Source organism: Epinephelus lanceolatus, chromosome 18, assembly GCF_041903045.1.
Source record: "Epinephelus lanceolatus isolate andai-2023 chromosome 18, ASM4190304v1, whole genome shotgun sequence".
NCBI lineage: Eukaryota > Metazoa > Chordata > Actinopteri > Perciformes > Serranidae > Epinephelus > Epinephelus lanceolatus.
In genome coordinates this window covers 29,742,132-29,758,151 of record NC_135751.1, presented here as the reverse complement: position 1 = coordinate 29,758,151, position 16,020 = coordinate 29,742,132, and the positions used below count along the sequence as shown (strand labels likewise).

At 37.6% G+C, this 16,020-nt stretch overlaps 1 protein-coding gene across 1 annotated transcript in view; it reads left to right on the top strand.

The window, feature by feature from the left end:
* LOC144458564 (immunoglobulin gamma-1 heavy chain-like) overlaps nt 1–10,862 on the top strand; it is a 133,269-nt gene extending 122,407 nt beyond the window's left edge. The window contains exons 3-9 of the mRNA XM_078161054.1: nt 5,390–5,444; nt 6,820–7,110; nt 7,333–7,623; nt 7,753–8,049; nt 8,508–8,852; nt 9,264–9,418; nt 10,728–10,862. Of these exons, the coding sequence (XP_078017180.1) occupies nt 5,390–5,444; nt 6,820–7,110; nt 7,333–7,623; nt 7,753–8,049; nt 8,508–8,852; nt 9,264–9,418; nt 10,728–10,736 (1,443 nt within the window). The 3' untranslated portion in view covers nt 10,737–10,862. The remainder of the gene's footprint in view (nt 1–5,389; nt 5,445–6,819; nt 7,111–7,332; nt 7,624–7,752; nt 8,050–8,507; nt 8,853–9,263; nt 9,419–10,727) is intronic.
* Nucleotides 10,863–16,020: the final 5,158 nt, after the last annotated feature.

Here is a 16,020-nt window from a genome sequence, read left to right as displayed (position 1 = left end):
ATTTATTTATTCATTTGTAGGAGAGGTGACTTGTCTGAGGTGAAATTGCTGGTCTTCTGGTGTGCAATTATCACTCGATTTTTGGCTAAGTTTCTTAAAATATTCAGCAAAGGTTTCTATAGATACATTTCCTAATCTTCCAGATGGTTTACCTGCATTTAGAATAGACCAATATTCATTACTATTAGATTTCTTAAGTGTACGGAGTTTCCTATGTAAAGAATCATAGAACTGCCTTGAACATTTCCTTATGATGGATTTATACTTTCTAGCTATACATTTTATTTCAACTTTACATTGAGCAGAGCGGTTAAATTTAAATATATTCATGGATTTAAAATATTTCCTACGGGCCTCAACACATTCAGCATTAAACCAGGGTTTTCTCTTCTGTAGTTTTTTTGACGTTCTACCATATTTGTACAGATCCTGACCATATGCCTTACATAAACCCAAACTTTTAGCAGGATCTACCATAATGTCACATATACCTTTACTAATGTTATTTATTTCAACCAGATTTGTATTGGAAATATTAATCGCATCAATCATTGAATCAATCATTTTTATAACTTCTAAATTAAAGGATTCTTGGTATGTGGCTTTTAGCTCAGATTTCCATCGGTGTTTAAACATTAAATGGGCCATGTATCTATTCTCTTTTTCAGGATCATAATAAGCAGTATCTGTAAGAGTTTCACACTTATGAGTGCCCAAGTTATAAGCTCTTATAGTTAAACTAATAGGGCAGTGGACATCTGACAAACATTTGTCCAAGGGATCAACACAAAAATAGATAATCTGTACTAACAAACAAGCTGACACTATGGCATAGTCAATAACACTGTTACCATTATAGTTAAAACAGGTGTAACGCCCAATGCCTTTATCAGACCCAAATCTTCCATTTACAATCTTCAACTCTGAACTTTGACATAAGTCAATTAGGCTGTGACCGTTATTATTAGTCATTAAATCTTCACTGACCCTCTGTAGATCCATCAAAGAAAAATCATTTATGTCACTGTTTAAAAGCATTTCGCCATCAAAAGACAGCCCATTTCTAATATTCGTTCCCACCTACATTTAAAGAGTCACTTAAATGTAGAGTACCAGTTCTTGAATTGAAATCACCCAACATCACTACTGGTAAACTGTATTTACTGTTCATAAATGAAATATCTTGGGAAACATTTCCAAAATAGTCCTTGTTGAAAAAAAAAAACAGATCCTTCATGTGGCACATAAACTGTTCCCAAGATGAATTCAAACCCAAAAGCTGCTTTGGCCACTTTAGTCCACAGGATGGCGTCAGAAGTAGTGTCTTTTATCTCCTGAACATAATTTGCAAACTCATTTTTAACTAATAGACATACCCCATGTATACCACCATGTTTATAACTTGATTTCTTCTTTTCTAGCACGAAAGGAGTAAATCCATCACAGTCTGATTTACAGATATTATCTGTTTTGGTCTCTGTTAAACAAATAAAGTCATAGTCTTTAATGTATTCTGTAAGAATCCCAAGTTGAAATTTAGCACGTTATCCACACACATTTAGTCCAAGGAATTTGATATCTGTCTCCTGTTTAGTCTTAAATCGACCGGAAGAATTTTTACAAGTTGCATCCTTGATACAAGCTGCATGTAGTGAGGGGTCAGCGCTGGCCTAGGGGAGGTCTACATAAATCCCGACACTTTGGGCTTTTTCTGCAGACCATCCCAGTTTGGACATTAGCTCATCACCGGAGTAGATGGTTTTCTTCACCTCTTGATCGTTGTCCTTAATGATGCAACAGATGTTACCGTCCATTGTCCAGGCTCTTTTAATCTCTGGATCCATCCTCACTTGTCTCAGGATCTTTCCTCTCAAAGGCGTAAGGTCTTCCTCAATAAAGACTCTGTTTTTCCCATCAATACTCCTTAGACGTTTTTTGTTTCTCATAATTTGAAGTTTGGTTTCATACCTGACAAACTTGACAAAAATGTTTCTGCTGCGGTGTTGATCTTCAGCCTCGTGCACTCTTCCACGTTTCCCTAGCAGACGGTAACTTACGCTGATGTCCTGCTCTTTCATCTCCACTCCCATCTCGGCTGCCAGATCAACTACTACTTTCTATGTGTTCTCACCGTTTGTTAACGGGATTCCTCTAATGATAATGTTTGTCTTGCAAGTAGTTTGCTCAACTTTGTCACACTCAAATTTCAATTTACTTATCTCCATCGCAGCTTTGGTCGCTGCTTTCACAGCTGACTCTTGTCCTCTTCTGATCATGTCCATGTGTTTTCCCCACTCTTGGAGCCTGTGAAGCGACAGTCCACCATGCAGTCAGCAGAGACTTATTTCACTGGCTGCACAATTAATGGAAATGTGCAGATAAATGTGTATAAAGAGTAAGTGCCTGGCGCACCATGTCTGCGTTACATAGCAACGGTGGCAGCGGAGTCCTGAGGGAACTATTTTTGTTGGCGGAAGACAAATAAGCCTTGCTTATTTAACTGTTGTACTGTTGTATAAAAGCAATATCACACTTGAGCTCGTGATGTTATACTCGTATATCGTCACGGCTGTGATTGTCTTTGGCACGAGGCCGCAGCCCTGACGATATACGAGTATAACATCACTCCCTCTCGTGTGATATGGCTTAAATATTATACTTTTTTTTCTGAATCATTTTTTGTACATGTTGTTTACATCACAAATATAAGAACACATTACCTTTGTCCCTGCAATACATAAAGTCCTGAAAACTGTTCCTGAGGAAAATTTATTCTAAACATTAAACACACAAAAAACCTCAAAAGCCACTTGTTCATAAAAGGGCCAAAGACAGCACAACAACATGATAACTGAAATTAAACCACAACAAACACTTTACATTTCTACAAATGAAGACACACTAATGTTTGTAAGTTATGTGGAATCTACATTGAGTCATAATATGAATGAAAAATAATGTTGCTTTTCCTTCATAAAATCACCAGAGGGCAGTCAGTGTCAAGTTTCTGTCTCTTCTGTGACTTAAAGGAGACACTCAGATCTGCTGTTCTCACTGACCTTAACTGACTGATACTCAAACCATGGAGAGTTCATATTTCTCTATTGTACATCAACAGGTACATTTCTGAAGTCTGATTAAAATAATTTCTGAGAGACGACAGCAGTGATCTATAAAGTGAAGATGAGTGATGACAGCATATTTAATTTTCATTTATCATTTGTGTTGAGGCAGACATTAAACAGTCGGTTGATCTGACTGTAAATGTTTTTAATCTGACTCATATTATCATCATCATAAATGTGTTTTCTTTCGTGTATCAAAATAAATGTTCACAACCAATTCAGAGCTCTGACTACATGTGACAGGACAGTTCATCCTTCTTTTATAGCCTGTCAGTGTCCTTCTCTATGCAAAGTGAACTTCCTCACAGTCTGCTATAAAGACTTGATATCATGCTGTCAGCTGCAGCAGAAGAAGAGAAGCTCCCATCAGATCACCTTCAATACCAACCATGTTCTCTGTAGCTCTGCTGCTGCTGCTCGCTGCTGGATCCTGTGAGTCTCACTGAGGCAGAGACACTGACAGTATGATCACAGCACACTGACTGTTCACTCTTATTACACTCATTCAATATTCAACATGTTTTCCTCCACAGGTGTGAAGTGTGAACAGTTGACACAGCCAGCCTCTGTGACTGTGCAGCCAGGTCAACGTCTAACCATCACCTGTCAGGTCTCTTATTCTATCAGCAGCTACTGGACAGCTTGGATCAGACAGCCTGCAGGGAAAGGACTGGAGTGGATTGGAGCAGCACAACCTTCGTGACTAAACAACTGGTATAGTTTACAAGCCAGCTTATTCCACGTCAGTCAAGAATCGCTTCACCACTTCCAGAGACAACAACGTGGACCAGGTGTATCTGCAGATGAACAGCTTGACGGCTGAAGATTCTGCTGTTTATTATTGTGCTCGAAGGCCACAGTGACACAGGAAGCCACAGAGCTGTACACAAACCACTGAAAATGCCACTGCGACAGTCACTAATAGAAAGTGCTGTAAAACCACCCCATACAAGATGTTTTTAAACAGACCCCTAATTCATGTCTATCCTAAGCGTTCCCCTGCAGTATGCTTCATTCACAACTTGTCTAAAACAGCAACAAAGAGTGGAGTTTACACACTTCAGGCTGACCTTCTCCTCATCTTTAAAACCAATTACAGAAGAATAATCTTTATTTTGTTTTATTACCCTCTCATCTACTGATGTCCGCCAAAAAGACCAAATGAAATGAAGCTCTAATCAAATTTAAACATTCTCAATTGCTTTGATGTTTCAATTTTTATTCTACAAATTTACAGCAGCATTTAAAAATGTTACCAATTATATAATCTCACATTTATTTTCATCTGAATGCATTTTGTTCAGTGTTCTTCAAGTCCCTTAACAAGCTGTGAGTTTGAAAGCTCCTTTATTTCTTATTTTGTTTTAAGATTTTTTAATAGAAAATAGTATTTTACTTCTTAAATGAAATATAATTTCTAAAGCAGACTATGTTGCTACAGTTTCCGAGCACTGTATCCAGCTTTACAGTCTGAATAAAGGATGCTGTTGACCACAATACAGTGGGTTGATGTTACATCAATATCTTAAAAGTTGTTTTTTAATGTTGAAAAGATGACCTTGGAGTCATTTTTAAGTTAAGTTTTTCAGATTCAAATGTGACCATAAGCCATGTCACGGTACATTAATGACAATGACAGGAAAAAACAACACTGAATTTAAAAGAAATCCCAATAAACTGATTAAAACATGTACAATGCAAAATGCTAAATAGGAAGTGTGTAACATTTATAAATAGTTTTGTCAATTAGAATAGAAGTTTTGTGATATTCTTACCCACTGCTGACAGTACAGGTCCCTGTTCCTCGAGTGCAGGAAACAGTGTCAGGTTTTTGTATGAGGGTTTATCACAGTGTCCTTTGGGGTGGGCTGGGGTAGCACAGAGATATAGAGCCATACAAAAACCTAACAGCAACAATCTGCAACACTCTCCCATTCTTGTGACAGAGAAAAAGGACAGGATGAAATATTTCTCATTGGAATATGAGGTAACACTGTGTTTATCATTTTTAATGAGCAGATTAGTCGTTAAAAGTTAGTTAATCAATCGTTTAAAGTCACAGTTAGTACGCAGATGTAAATGTTATCTTCCAGTAAATCTTTACTTTAAGAACTGATTAAGAATCAGCACAAAACACATGATCATAGGATGACACCAGGGTATAATACTGACCTGGATTTATGTTTATTTCAGTCACATAATGACGTTTTCAGGCATTTTTCTGGTACATGAGGTTTTTGTTTAGGCACTGAGTGGAGATGTAGCACTGTGATGCTTTCGACTACTGGGGCCGGGGGACTGAGGTCACAGTATCTTCACGTAAGTCACATTTAAACTTTTAATTTTTATTACGAAATCTTTTTGTCTTTTTTGTGTGTTTTTAGTGTGTTTCTTGATGGTAGAGAAGTTTATCTAATGGCCTTATTTAGGTTTATACTGATGTGAAACAGAGCAGACAGATGTTTGTAACGCAGCTGTTTCTTAGAAAGCTTTGAAAACATTTTCTTTGGCATCATCACTAAATGCAGGTTTGAGATGTTCTTAGAATTTATTCAGCTCGATTATAATTTGCTGATGAATGATTACCGTGGATATTAATTATGAACCATGCCGTACCTGGATTTGTTCTAATAAGAAGTTAGCGTAAAGCTAAACATATATTGTATTTGTGAGATTAATACCAGGTCAGTGTGTGTGTGTGTGTGTGTGTGTGTGTGTGTGTTTAAATATCTAAACACTGAAGAAAGACATAATCAAGTACATACATTTATCTTGTGTCAAAGTCAAAGTTGTTCGTGTATTAACTTGTTGATTATATCCGTTATGTTAACATTATTAGAATATGGATTATATGTCATTATTTATTCCTTTACTAGTTAATATTAAATACATAATTTAAAAAGATTGTTGAGATAAACCAGGCACGTAAGAACAATTTAGGATTTCAGTTTGTGAAATGTTCAAATCCTCCAACAACTAGTAGCATTTTATATTTACAATCACCCTGATTTAAGAGGTACAGGTGGTTATAAAGATAACAAAAAATGTTTTTTGGAAAAATTAATTATTTGTATTCATCATATATTAGACCCAAAGTGTTCGATATTAAATAAATGAACAGGGCATTTAAAGAAAGTATCAAGATTATATTTATTGAATTAGTTCACAATTTATGGTTACATCGCACAGTATATATGTATTTCTATTTTATATATGTATATCAATATATTGTATTTATTTTTATGATTTTTATGTCATATTGTCAGACAATTGATTAGCTGTTATAATTCATATGACTTTGTATTTATATTTTAAACTGACACTTTGAAATGAACTGTACCGACCTATTGTTTTTAACTTGAAATGAAAACAAAAAAAAAATACTCTAATGACTCGAATTCCACAAGGTCAATGCCTGACACGGCAAAAAAGGTTTTAAACTGACTAATTCTTTTTGACACAACAGTGTGGTTTTGCTGTTGTATAAACTCAGATTAAACTGTTTATCAGTGATAATAATAATAACGTATTTATTCATTAAAATGATTTTTGGGCAGGTGTCTCTGTCTTCAGTTCCATCAGTCAATGCACTATATTTATGATTCATTTTTAGACAGGCTGTTGATCACCTGTGTTCTTTCATTGGCCTGTATTGGTATTTACATGTTTTGACACTTGTAAAACTCTTTCACAGAAACAGCTGCGGCCCCGGCTCTGTTTCCTTTGGTTCAGTGTAACTCTGGGACTGCAGGTAAAGTCACTGTTGGCTGTATTGCACAAGACTTCTTCCCAGAGAGTCTCACTTTCCAGTGGACCGATGCCAGCGGGAACACAGAGACTTTTAAACAATATCCTACGGTTATGAAAGACAACAAATATACAGGAGTCAGTGTGCTAGATGTGTCAAAGTCTGACTGGGATTCAAGAAGGAGTTTTAGTTGCTCAGTGACTCACCCTGGAGGCTCCAAAAACGTGACATTGCAAAGTAAGTGATTTTTAAGTTATTACTATGGCTTGCTTACATTCATGAGCCCACATGCATCACCTTCTTAATCTGGTTTTTATCTGAAAATGTTCAGTAATCATTTCTGTTTCTAATGTTTACCTTCATCTGTCCTGCAATTTACATTCAAAATTCTAAAATGAATAATTAATGACTGATGTCAATTAAAATCTTTACTTGTGTCTTTTTCTTCCACATGATTAGAGCCTCCTCCTCCACCACCTCCTAAGGTAACTTTGGTAGCAGTGCCAACAGGAGACACTCAGACCCTGGTGTGTACGATTGAGGATCTTCCCTCAAATCAATTGTCAGTCAAATGGAAAAAGAATGCTAACTCTGTTACTGGCTTCACTGACTGCCCCCCCCAAATGAATGGAGACGTATATAAAGCTGTCAGTATCCTAAAGGTCATGAAATCAGAGTGGGACAGTAAAGCTGTTTACACATGCGAGGTGACGAACCAAGGAACAACATATACAACAAAGGCCTCTAAAGGTAAAGTGCTACTGCAATCAGTACATAACAGTGTTGTACTGTACGTCAGAGTTAATTGTCACAGTATGCTCAAACATAGTTTTTACTGCTGTACTAAACTGGTTTTCTCTGTTGCTCTCGTTTATGTAGTTCCTATCACAGTGACACTGACCCAATCAAGTCCCAAAGAAATATTCAGCAACAACCAGGCAAAGTTTGAGTGTGTCATTACTGGACCGGACCAGAGCGTTATAAATGACTTTCAGATCATCTGGCAAGTCGATGGACAAAATGTGACCGACAACATTGAAACAAAACCTGGAATCAAGAAAATCAGCACGATGACTCGTGCTCACACTGATTGGCAGAGTATCAACAAAGTGCGCTGTTCTGCCATAAGAGACAATATGACACCAGTTATTCAGGAACTGACCATCCAGAAAGGAGGTATGCTGCTGAGTGATAGAAAAGTACTCTGAGAGTCTGAGGAGGCAGCTAACTTTCTGGGGATGAATGTAAATTCAGGTTTACATTTTTTGGACAGGACTTTCTTGGAATATCTGCACAGAGCTATAGAGCAAAAATGATAGACGAGCACTGCTGCAGATAACGTTCAATCAGACATCACACATAGTTACAGGCAGGATGGAGGTCAGGCTTAAGAGTGATGTTCGGAAGTGTTTTAAACAAAATGAATGTTCACTGAAAGTTTTGTAATGTTAAATGTGCATATAGTAATCTCAACAGTCTGTGCAGCACAGAAAGGTAGGCTGACCCTAACCCCTATCAGCATGATTGCACCAGTGTTTAGACCACATCCTTATGTCCCATGTCATAATCTACTGTATTTAAAGCAAATGTAAAGTTTATGTATGAACCTCCTTAGTAAACCAAATCTTTTACAGATGGGAGTGATCCAAAAGTGACAGTCCACATTCTCCCATGGGAGGACATCGACAAACCAGCTCAGGGGTCAGAGGTCACTCTGGTGTGTCTGGTCTCCAGTCGTGCGCAGCAGGATTACTACATCGCCTGGAGAGAAGATGCTGGACAAAATACCGGCACCTATAGCGATGGCATTAACTTCCCCCCACAGAAGATCCAAAATGGATACTTAGTTACAAGTATTTACATCACCACCAAGGACAAGTGGAACACAACCAAGTTCTCCTGCAACGTCTGGCCAGCTGGTGGGAACAAGTCAATGAAATCCCGAGACGTGTCTTACGCCCTGAGTAACTCCGTTGAATGTAAGAAATAGCAGACTCAGCTTTAAATGTGGCACTCTGTGCTCATGTCTGTCTCTGTGTGTGCTCTCTGCCATGAGAGCCTGTCTTTGTGATTGTACAATTCACAGTCAACATGTCAGTTTACTTTGGTTTGTCATAATGTTGTGTTTCAATCTGTCTTTGTCACACTGTCGAACAGCTTGAGAAGTGTGCTGTTTCTAATAAATGTTGCATGGAGACACTGTTGTTGAATGAATGACTTCAATACATTGAAACAAGTTTTAAGTGATACCTCATGTAGTACTGCACTGGTCCACTGCTCAACTGGACTCAAGTTCAAAGTGAATAATGCTCGACACACAAACACACAAACACACACACACACACACACACACACCGACACATCTAACCACCTAACCTTCCTCTTCTTAGGTTTTAATCCAAAGTCAAACCTGGATTTTGCTCTGAGCTGCACTGACGGTGCCGTTGAGGAGGATGAGTACAGCAGCCTTTGGTCCACAACCTCTTCCTTCATATTCCTCTTCATATGCTCTCTCCTCTATAGCACCATAATCAGCCTGGTCAAGGTAAACATGCAGGCTTTCTCTGCATTTCATATGTACTGAGGACTAAAGACTGTGTAAGATATAATGCTGGATTCAAGTTATGAAATAAAGCCAACTCATCTTCACAGACAAGAATGTGCAGAGGAAGAAAAGACAAGAGAGATACTAATGTGAAAGTCATGATGATGGTCCTGAAAAAGGAGACCATTGTAAACCAAGTGAATGCATCCATTTAGCTTAATATAATTAGACAACATCAAACATGTACTTGATTATCAGGTCTGAAAAGTTAATTGGCCCCAGATCAGTCTTTATGGCTGTTGAATTTCTCTATCTGGCCGTGTAAAATAATGGACGTAGCCACCATGACATCACCCATTGGTTTGTGGAGTCCTGTTTTAAAGCCTTGAGTTTGACATTTTGGTGGTCGGTGTCTTAGATGTTCTTTGATCTTAGTTTCATATTTGGATGAAAGAGTGGAGATAGCCTTGTCCTTACTCTAGCTGCTAGCTTGGTTAGCATGTTGCCCTTACAGTCTCTGTTTAACTGTGATAATGCTAATGCTAATGATCACTGGTGAAAAAACAGGCTTAAAACTATTAAAACAAAATACCAGAATGCTGAAGAAGACTTTTTAGGCAACCAAAATGTTGCATTGAACTTTCCTAAACTGAAAACACACTGAATTAGCAACACTTATGACTACACCATCTTTGAATCTGGGGTTACGCCATGGTTACATTACCTAACCAGCGTTGCTGCCTTGGTATCAACATGTCAACTGACAGCATCTTCTCTTATCTTAAGCCTTAATAAAATCATAACGGGTGAGTTATATAGAAATTCAGCTCCCGTGCAGTTGTCATGAAGGGTGAAATTATCTGTTTACACCGAAACTGTTTTTTGTGCCAGGCTGTATACATGTTTGTTTCTGCTATAAAGTTTGGCATTTTAACATGGGGGTCTACTTCTGCATTGCATTTTTCAGCCCTGGTGATTGCTGCTTGCAGCCAGCACATAAAATATTCTGATTTGTGTGTATTCAATGCTCCACGACACATACTGACATATACCAGTTTATTGAATCAAACACATTAGAGATGCCACCTTAGAGTAATGAATCACAGGTAGCCAGTCATGTCCTGGTGTATGAGGATAAACCTTTTTTATGCAAGTTGTCAAAAATTGTAATTAAATTAAATGTTTATCCAATCCATCAGTTAATATAACTGTTATAGAAAACCAGTTGGCCACAACTATCTAGTAGTAGTCTAAAGTGACCAATCAAACCTTACCACTATTTAACACTATTTATTTTTTGTTTTTGCAGATAAAGTGATAAAGGATGAGATGGATGTACAGCACAGATGACTACAGGTCTTCATTCACTTTTTTTTTAATATAAAGGAGTTTTGAGTTTTGAAAACATGTACAAAATCAATAATCTAACATAAATTTGCTGAATTAAATGGTTGTTATATGTAATGATTAACTATGATTAACTGTGTTATATCAATGTATTTCTCTGTAACCTGGATAAAAATAAAAATACAATTGCAAATCTTAAACATCTTTCTGTGTTGGTTCCTGCTGTTATGATTACAGAAATTATTGATCACTTTTCTTAAACACGTAATGTCACTGAAATGTGTTTGTGTTTAGTATTAACTTTTCATTTACACATAATTCAATTGCACAGTAGTAGAAATATATATATTCTGTATCTGGTTTTGCATTTGGTAGATTAAATATAAATTTTACTTTTAATATTCAGTGACTTTGTTGATTATATTTGCTTTCATTTATTTATCATAAATAAGAATTACATAGCTGCATAATTAAATTAAAGGGAGTATGACCATGAGTGATAGAAAGCTTTTGAGGATTTTGTCATCACTGAGAGTCACAACAGGGATCTAAGAACATCTGTAATAACACCGCAGCAAGACAACACACCACAAACTTCTGTTATCAGTTAAGCTCTGAAGGTTTTTCAGTTTCCTGGTGTTTCTAAACATATCATCTTTAGAGAGTCACTTCCCCCTCTCTCTGCACCTCTGGGACCACACCTGTACTAGTGAAACTTTGTGGAAACCGTCAGAGCTACAAATAAACTTCCTCGAAACAAGAGACCCATCTTTCACTGCACATATTTGCATGTCGGCCTGTACCCAGGCGTGAAGCGGCGAGCATGCATAAAGCAGACACACGTCCTCACGGACAGAGACAGCACAAGAAATCTATGAAATACCACGAGGAGGCAGGATAAATGAACAGAGTAATCAAATACACAGGATTTTATGAACTCATCAAACAACAGGACAGCAACATAGGACGTGCAGAGTGCAGAAAATACCAGATACAGTACAAGTATATTTGTGTATCCTGTTGTTTCTTTGCTGTATGGTTGTAAGTTCATGATGATTATAGAGATAGGTAGTTTCACTTCAGTGTTCTTCTGAGTATCTGGAGCATCATGGTTGCACACAGCAGGAGCTGTACGCCTTTGAGATCTTGTGTGATGACGAGTGTGGCCTTGTAACTAGTTCCTTTTAGTTTTGTCTAGACGGTGTCTCTCACTGCCACTGCCTGACTGAGCTGGATATTAGAAGAAGACGCAGAGACTGTGGCAGTTCCCCATTATCAAAGGGGCATTTATAGCAACCTCAGCAGATTAGGAAGGAGTGCTGCTGACCAAAATATGGATACCTGTTGGTGCTGCTCTTAGTATCTGAACACTTTCTTCAATTCTAACATAGGTGACTTCAAAGTGTATATTTTTCCCACTATGTTTCTTGCTGCTCCCTGATTTGTTGCACATGTTAGGCGGTTACTAAAGGCAGCTTTACATGCTCACAATTGTGGGTATAATTTAGCAAACTGAATGAAGATACAGCTGTACTGGGGGAAAAAGCAGCTGCGTTTAAGGACAGTAACAATAATGAAACATTTAAAGCAGGGGTGTTGAACATACGGCCCGAGGCTCACTAGATGACTTTGCACACCTGATATTGATGTACTTGTGAAGGCTAAGAAGTGTCAGGTTTCAAGAGCAATTTAAACAGTCAGTAGATACTTGATGTAAAATGCTGCCTAAGAGGCGTTTCACCCTGACCAGAATACAGCTCTCTGAAATAACAATGAATATTTCCTGTGGCCATATTTAAAGATACTGAACATTGTGCAAAACATTATCAACTGGCAGCATCAGTACAAAAGATTCTGTATCTGACTTCTATCTTTAAACAGTATGGGTGGAGCCCTGCTGCTGAGGCACTGACATAACTTTACATTGTAAATGGTTTGTGAGGCAGGGGATGACTTAACCTGCTTCCTCAAGACTGTCCACTTTAGTGGGAGTGGAAAATTATGAAAGAAATGCACATGTAGTCAAAGTGAGTGGTAGACTGAGACATACTGTTGAATTTGCACATATTTTTCTTAGGATGTTCATCATTTGTCTTGTAAATAGATGAATGTATCCAGAATTAATTTCTTCACACTAAAAAGGGGGGAAAATTTGAAGGGGTTGTTATTTATAGATTATTATTATTATACAGTGGTTTTACTGGTGCAGCCCACTTGAGGTCTAACTGGGCTATATGTGGCCGATGAACTAAAATGAGTTTGATACCACTGATTTAGAGGAACCGCTCATTGCAAAAACACAGCAATTAAGAACATGTACTGTACTTCATTTGAATTATTTGTTCATTAAACATATATTCCACTATATATTTGAACCCTTTCTGCTGCTCAAATCAGCCATTTTAACCACAGTGATTTTGAGAGGTTAATCTGACATATTATCCAACCTTTTGCCAAAGATGATAGATGTAGATTTATTTATTCATTCTTTTTCATTGTTAGTTTGTCAGTTATTATTTAATACTGTTTAAGTGTCAGTGGGACACTCTGACTTACACACCAACTGGTTAATAGAGGTCAGAAAAGTGAGTGCAGACTGCCATCTAGTGGCCTCTCTCACTTGGTCATGGGAAGGACATGATCAAGATGACTCGCACAGACTATCCATATGCTTATAGTAGGCATACATTCAAGTGCTGAAGAAGGAGTATTTTTTTTTTTTTTTTTTTTTGCTTCTTTACTTGCAGCCAAACTTTATCATGATTCTTTCATTCAATAGTAAAACACAGCAAAACCCTAAATAGTCAGAATATACACATATTGTAGTTGCTCAGTTTTGTTTAAATACTCTATCAGAATTAAAGCTGCATGAGCTCAGTGACTAATGTACATTAAAGCAGCAGCTGGTACATGCAACCAAATGTCTGCACTGCCCTGGAGGTTCATCCTGTAGCAAAGGTGATTCCAAAGATGAACTATACAAGTTGAAAATAATGCTCTGCTGCCATCTACAGGCTGACTTTGTTAGGTACAGTGTGATGTGGTAGAAGTGGTTACAAGTGCAAAACACTTGAACCTTGCTGCCCATAGAGGTCAATGCAAGTCAGTACTTTTCTTCCATGCAAGATTAAATGTGAAGGACATTAAAGCTTGGATGGCTCTGAACTTTTTAAATTTTAATGACAGTAAAACTTAGGTCATCATGTTTGGACCCAGTGGTGCCTCCAAAGCCCCTCTTGCTCCTTATGTCAAATCCACTGTGACAAATCTCGGGGTTAAAATCAATTATGGTTTTAAAATGGATCAGCAGATTAGTTCAGTTGTAAAATCCAGCTTCTTTCAGTTAAGGATTTTATCAAAGGTTAAGCCTTTCCTTTCTTTTAATAATTTTGAGAGGGTTATTCATGCATTTGTCTCCACCCGACTTGATTATTGTAATGCCCTTTATGTTGGTGTTTCCCAGGCCTCCCTCTCTCATCTCCAGTTAGTCCAGAATTCTCCTGCTCGACTATTAACTGGAGCACGCAGGCGAGAGCACATTTCCCCCATATTGGAGTCCCTCCACTGGCTTCTTGTATATTTTAGAATCCAGTTTAAGATTTTATTGTTTACTTTTAAGGCTTTGAATGGGCTGGCCCCATCCTACCTTTCCGTTCTTTTGCAAAAATGTGTTTCATCACGGTCATTGAGATCGGCGGCCAGATCACTTCTTGTTGTCCCAAGAACAAGGTTAGTGCAGGGGGGAGACAGAGCCTTTGCAACTGTGGACCCCAAACTCTGGAATGAGCTGCCCCTCCAGGTTAGACTGGCCAATACCCTCCCTGTTTTTAAATCTTGTTTAAAAACCCACTTGTTTTCGTCGGCCTTCTCAGCCCCTGTAGTCTTATTTTGTGTTTGCTTTTCTTGTGTTTTATTTATTGACTTTTTGTATATTATATTTGTTTTACAGCACTTTGGTCAACGCAGTTGTTTTTAAATGTGCTATATAAATAAATTTGTATTGTATTGTATTGTATTGTATTGAAGTTAATCCTTAAAAAGCTCAAATGCTGTGGCGAGGTTTGTCTGAGGTCACCAGGCTTGTAGTAGTCGTCAAATGTATACTGCTGCTAAAATCAAAACACATGAATGAATTCGAAAAAATCTGTTAAAATGGCGAGTCATCTATTACTGCATCTGTTTGGTTTTGCCATAAAATAATACCAGCAATGACACAAACACAACACCAACACCAGAAGACATGGGAGCAGATGGCACTGATGTGGCCCATGTCTGCAGCCAAATGCATTCTCATGGATGCAGAGTCCCAACTGCCTAATGCAGTAGTAGCTCAGTGAATGTCAAAACTTAATTCTGATGACCACACTGCCACCATCTGTTTGCTCTTTGTTATAAAATGTTTCAAATTGAGCTCATAGTTAGTGTTCACTGTTTTAGTGGAACCTGCTTCATTAGAGGCTTTAATAGTCATATCATGCTCAAAAAAAAAAAATTCAAAATATACATGTAGAATTGCTCTATTTTATTTTTTTTTACTTTTGTGAAACAATCCCTCTCTTTTCTCTAAACCTAAACAATAGCAAACTCCATTGTGCCGTGTGGTTTCTTGGCAAATGTGGTGAGGTTTTGGTAAGCGCTTGTGTCACTGTGGCAGCTGCTAGTAGCTGGAATTACACATTGTTACACACCATAACAAAAACCTCATCTGTTTTCTTAACCCCGACTCTCCCCGACAATATGTCAGTTATAAAATATATTACTCAATTCAATACAACTGCTCTGCAATGCAGTGTTTGTTCACTCTGTGACACTTCTAAACCATCTCTGTGGTAATTTATGAAACAATAGTGGCGGCTTTGTATTTCATTATACCGAGAGGTGTTTCCTGCCCCCTGCATGTGTGTAAGATTTGATATTTCTAATTTAATATTACTCCCCCATCTCTTCAAACTGCTCATGTAACAAAACATCTCATCTATGAGTGTGTAAAAGCTGTGGAAATTAAGTTGAATCTTTCCGTTGTGATTTTAGTTGTCAGTGGAAGACTAGTTCAGCACACAGTAAAATGATGTCATACAGCACGATAGATTACTACAGTGTATATAAAAAAAACAACTCATGTCTTTGTTGAAAACAAAATTCGAAATTTATCGAAATACTTTCATCATTGACACATGCTGCAAATTCAAAATTAAATTATTATCCCTGCCTTTAACAGTCCTGCAGTTATTTTAATTGTGATTTATTTAAATTAG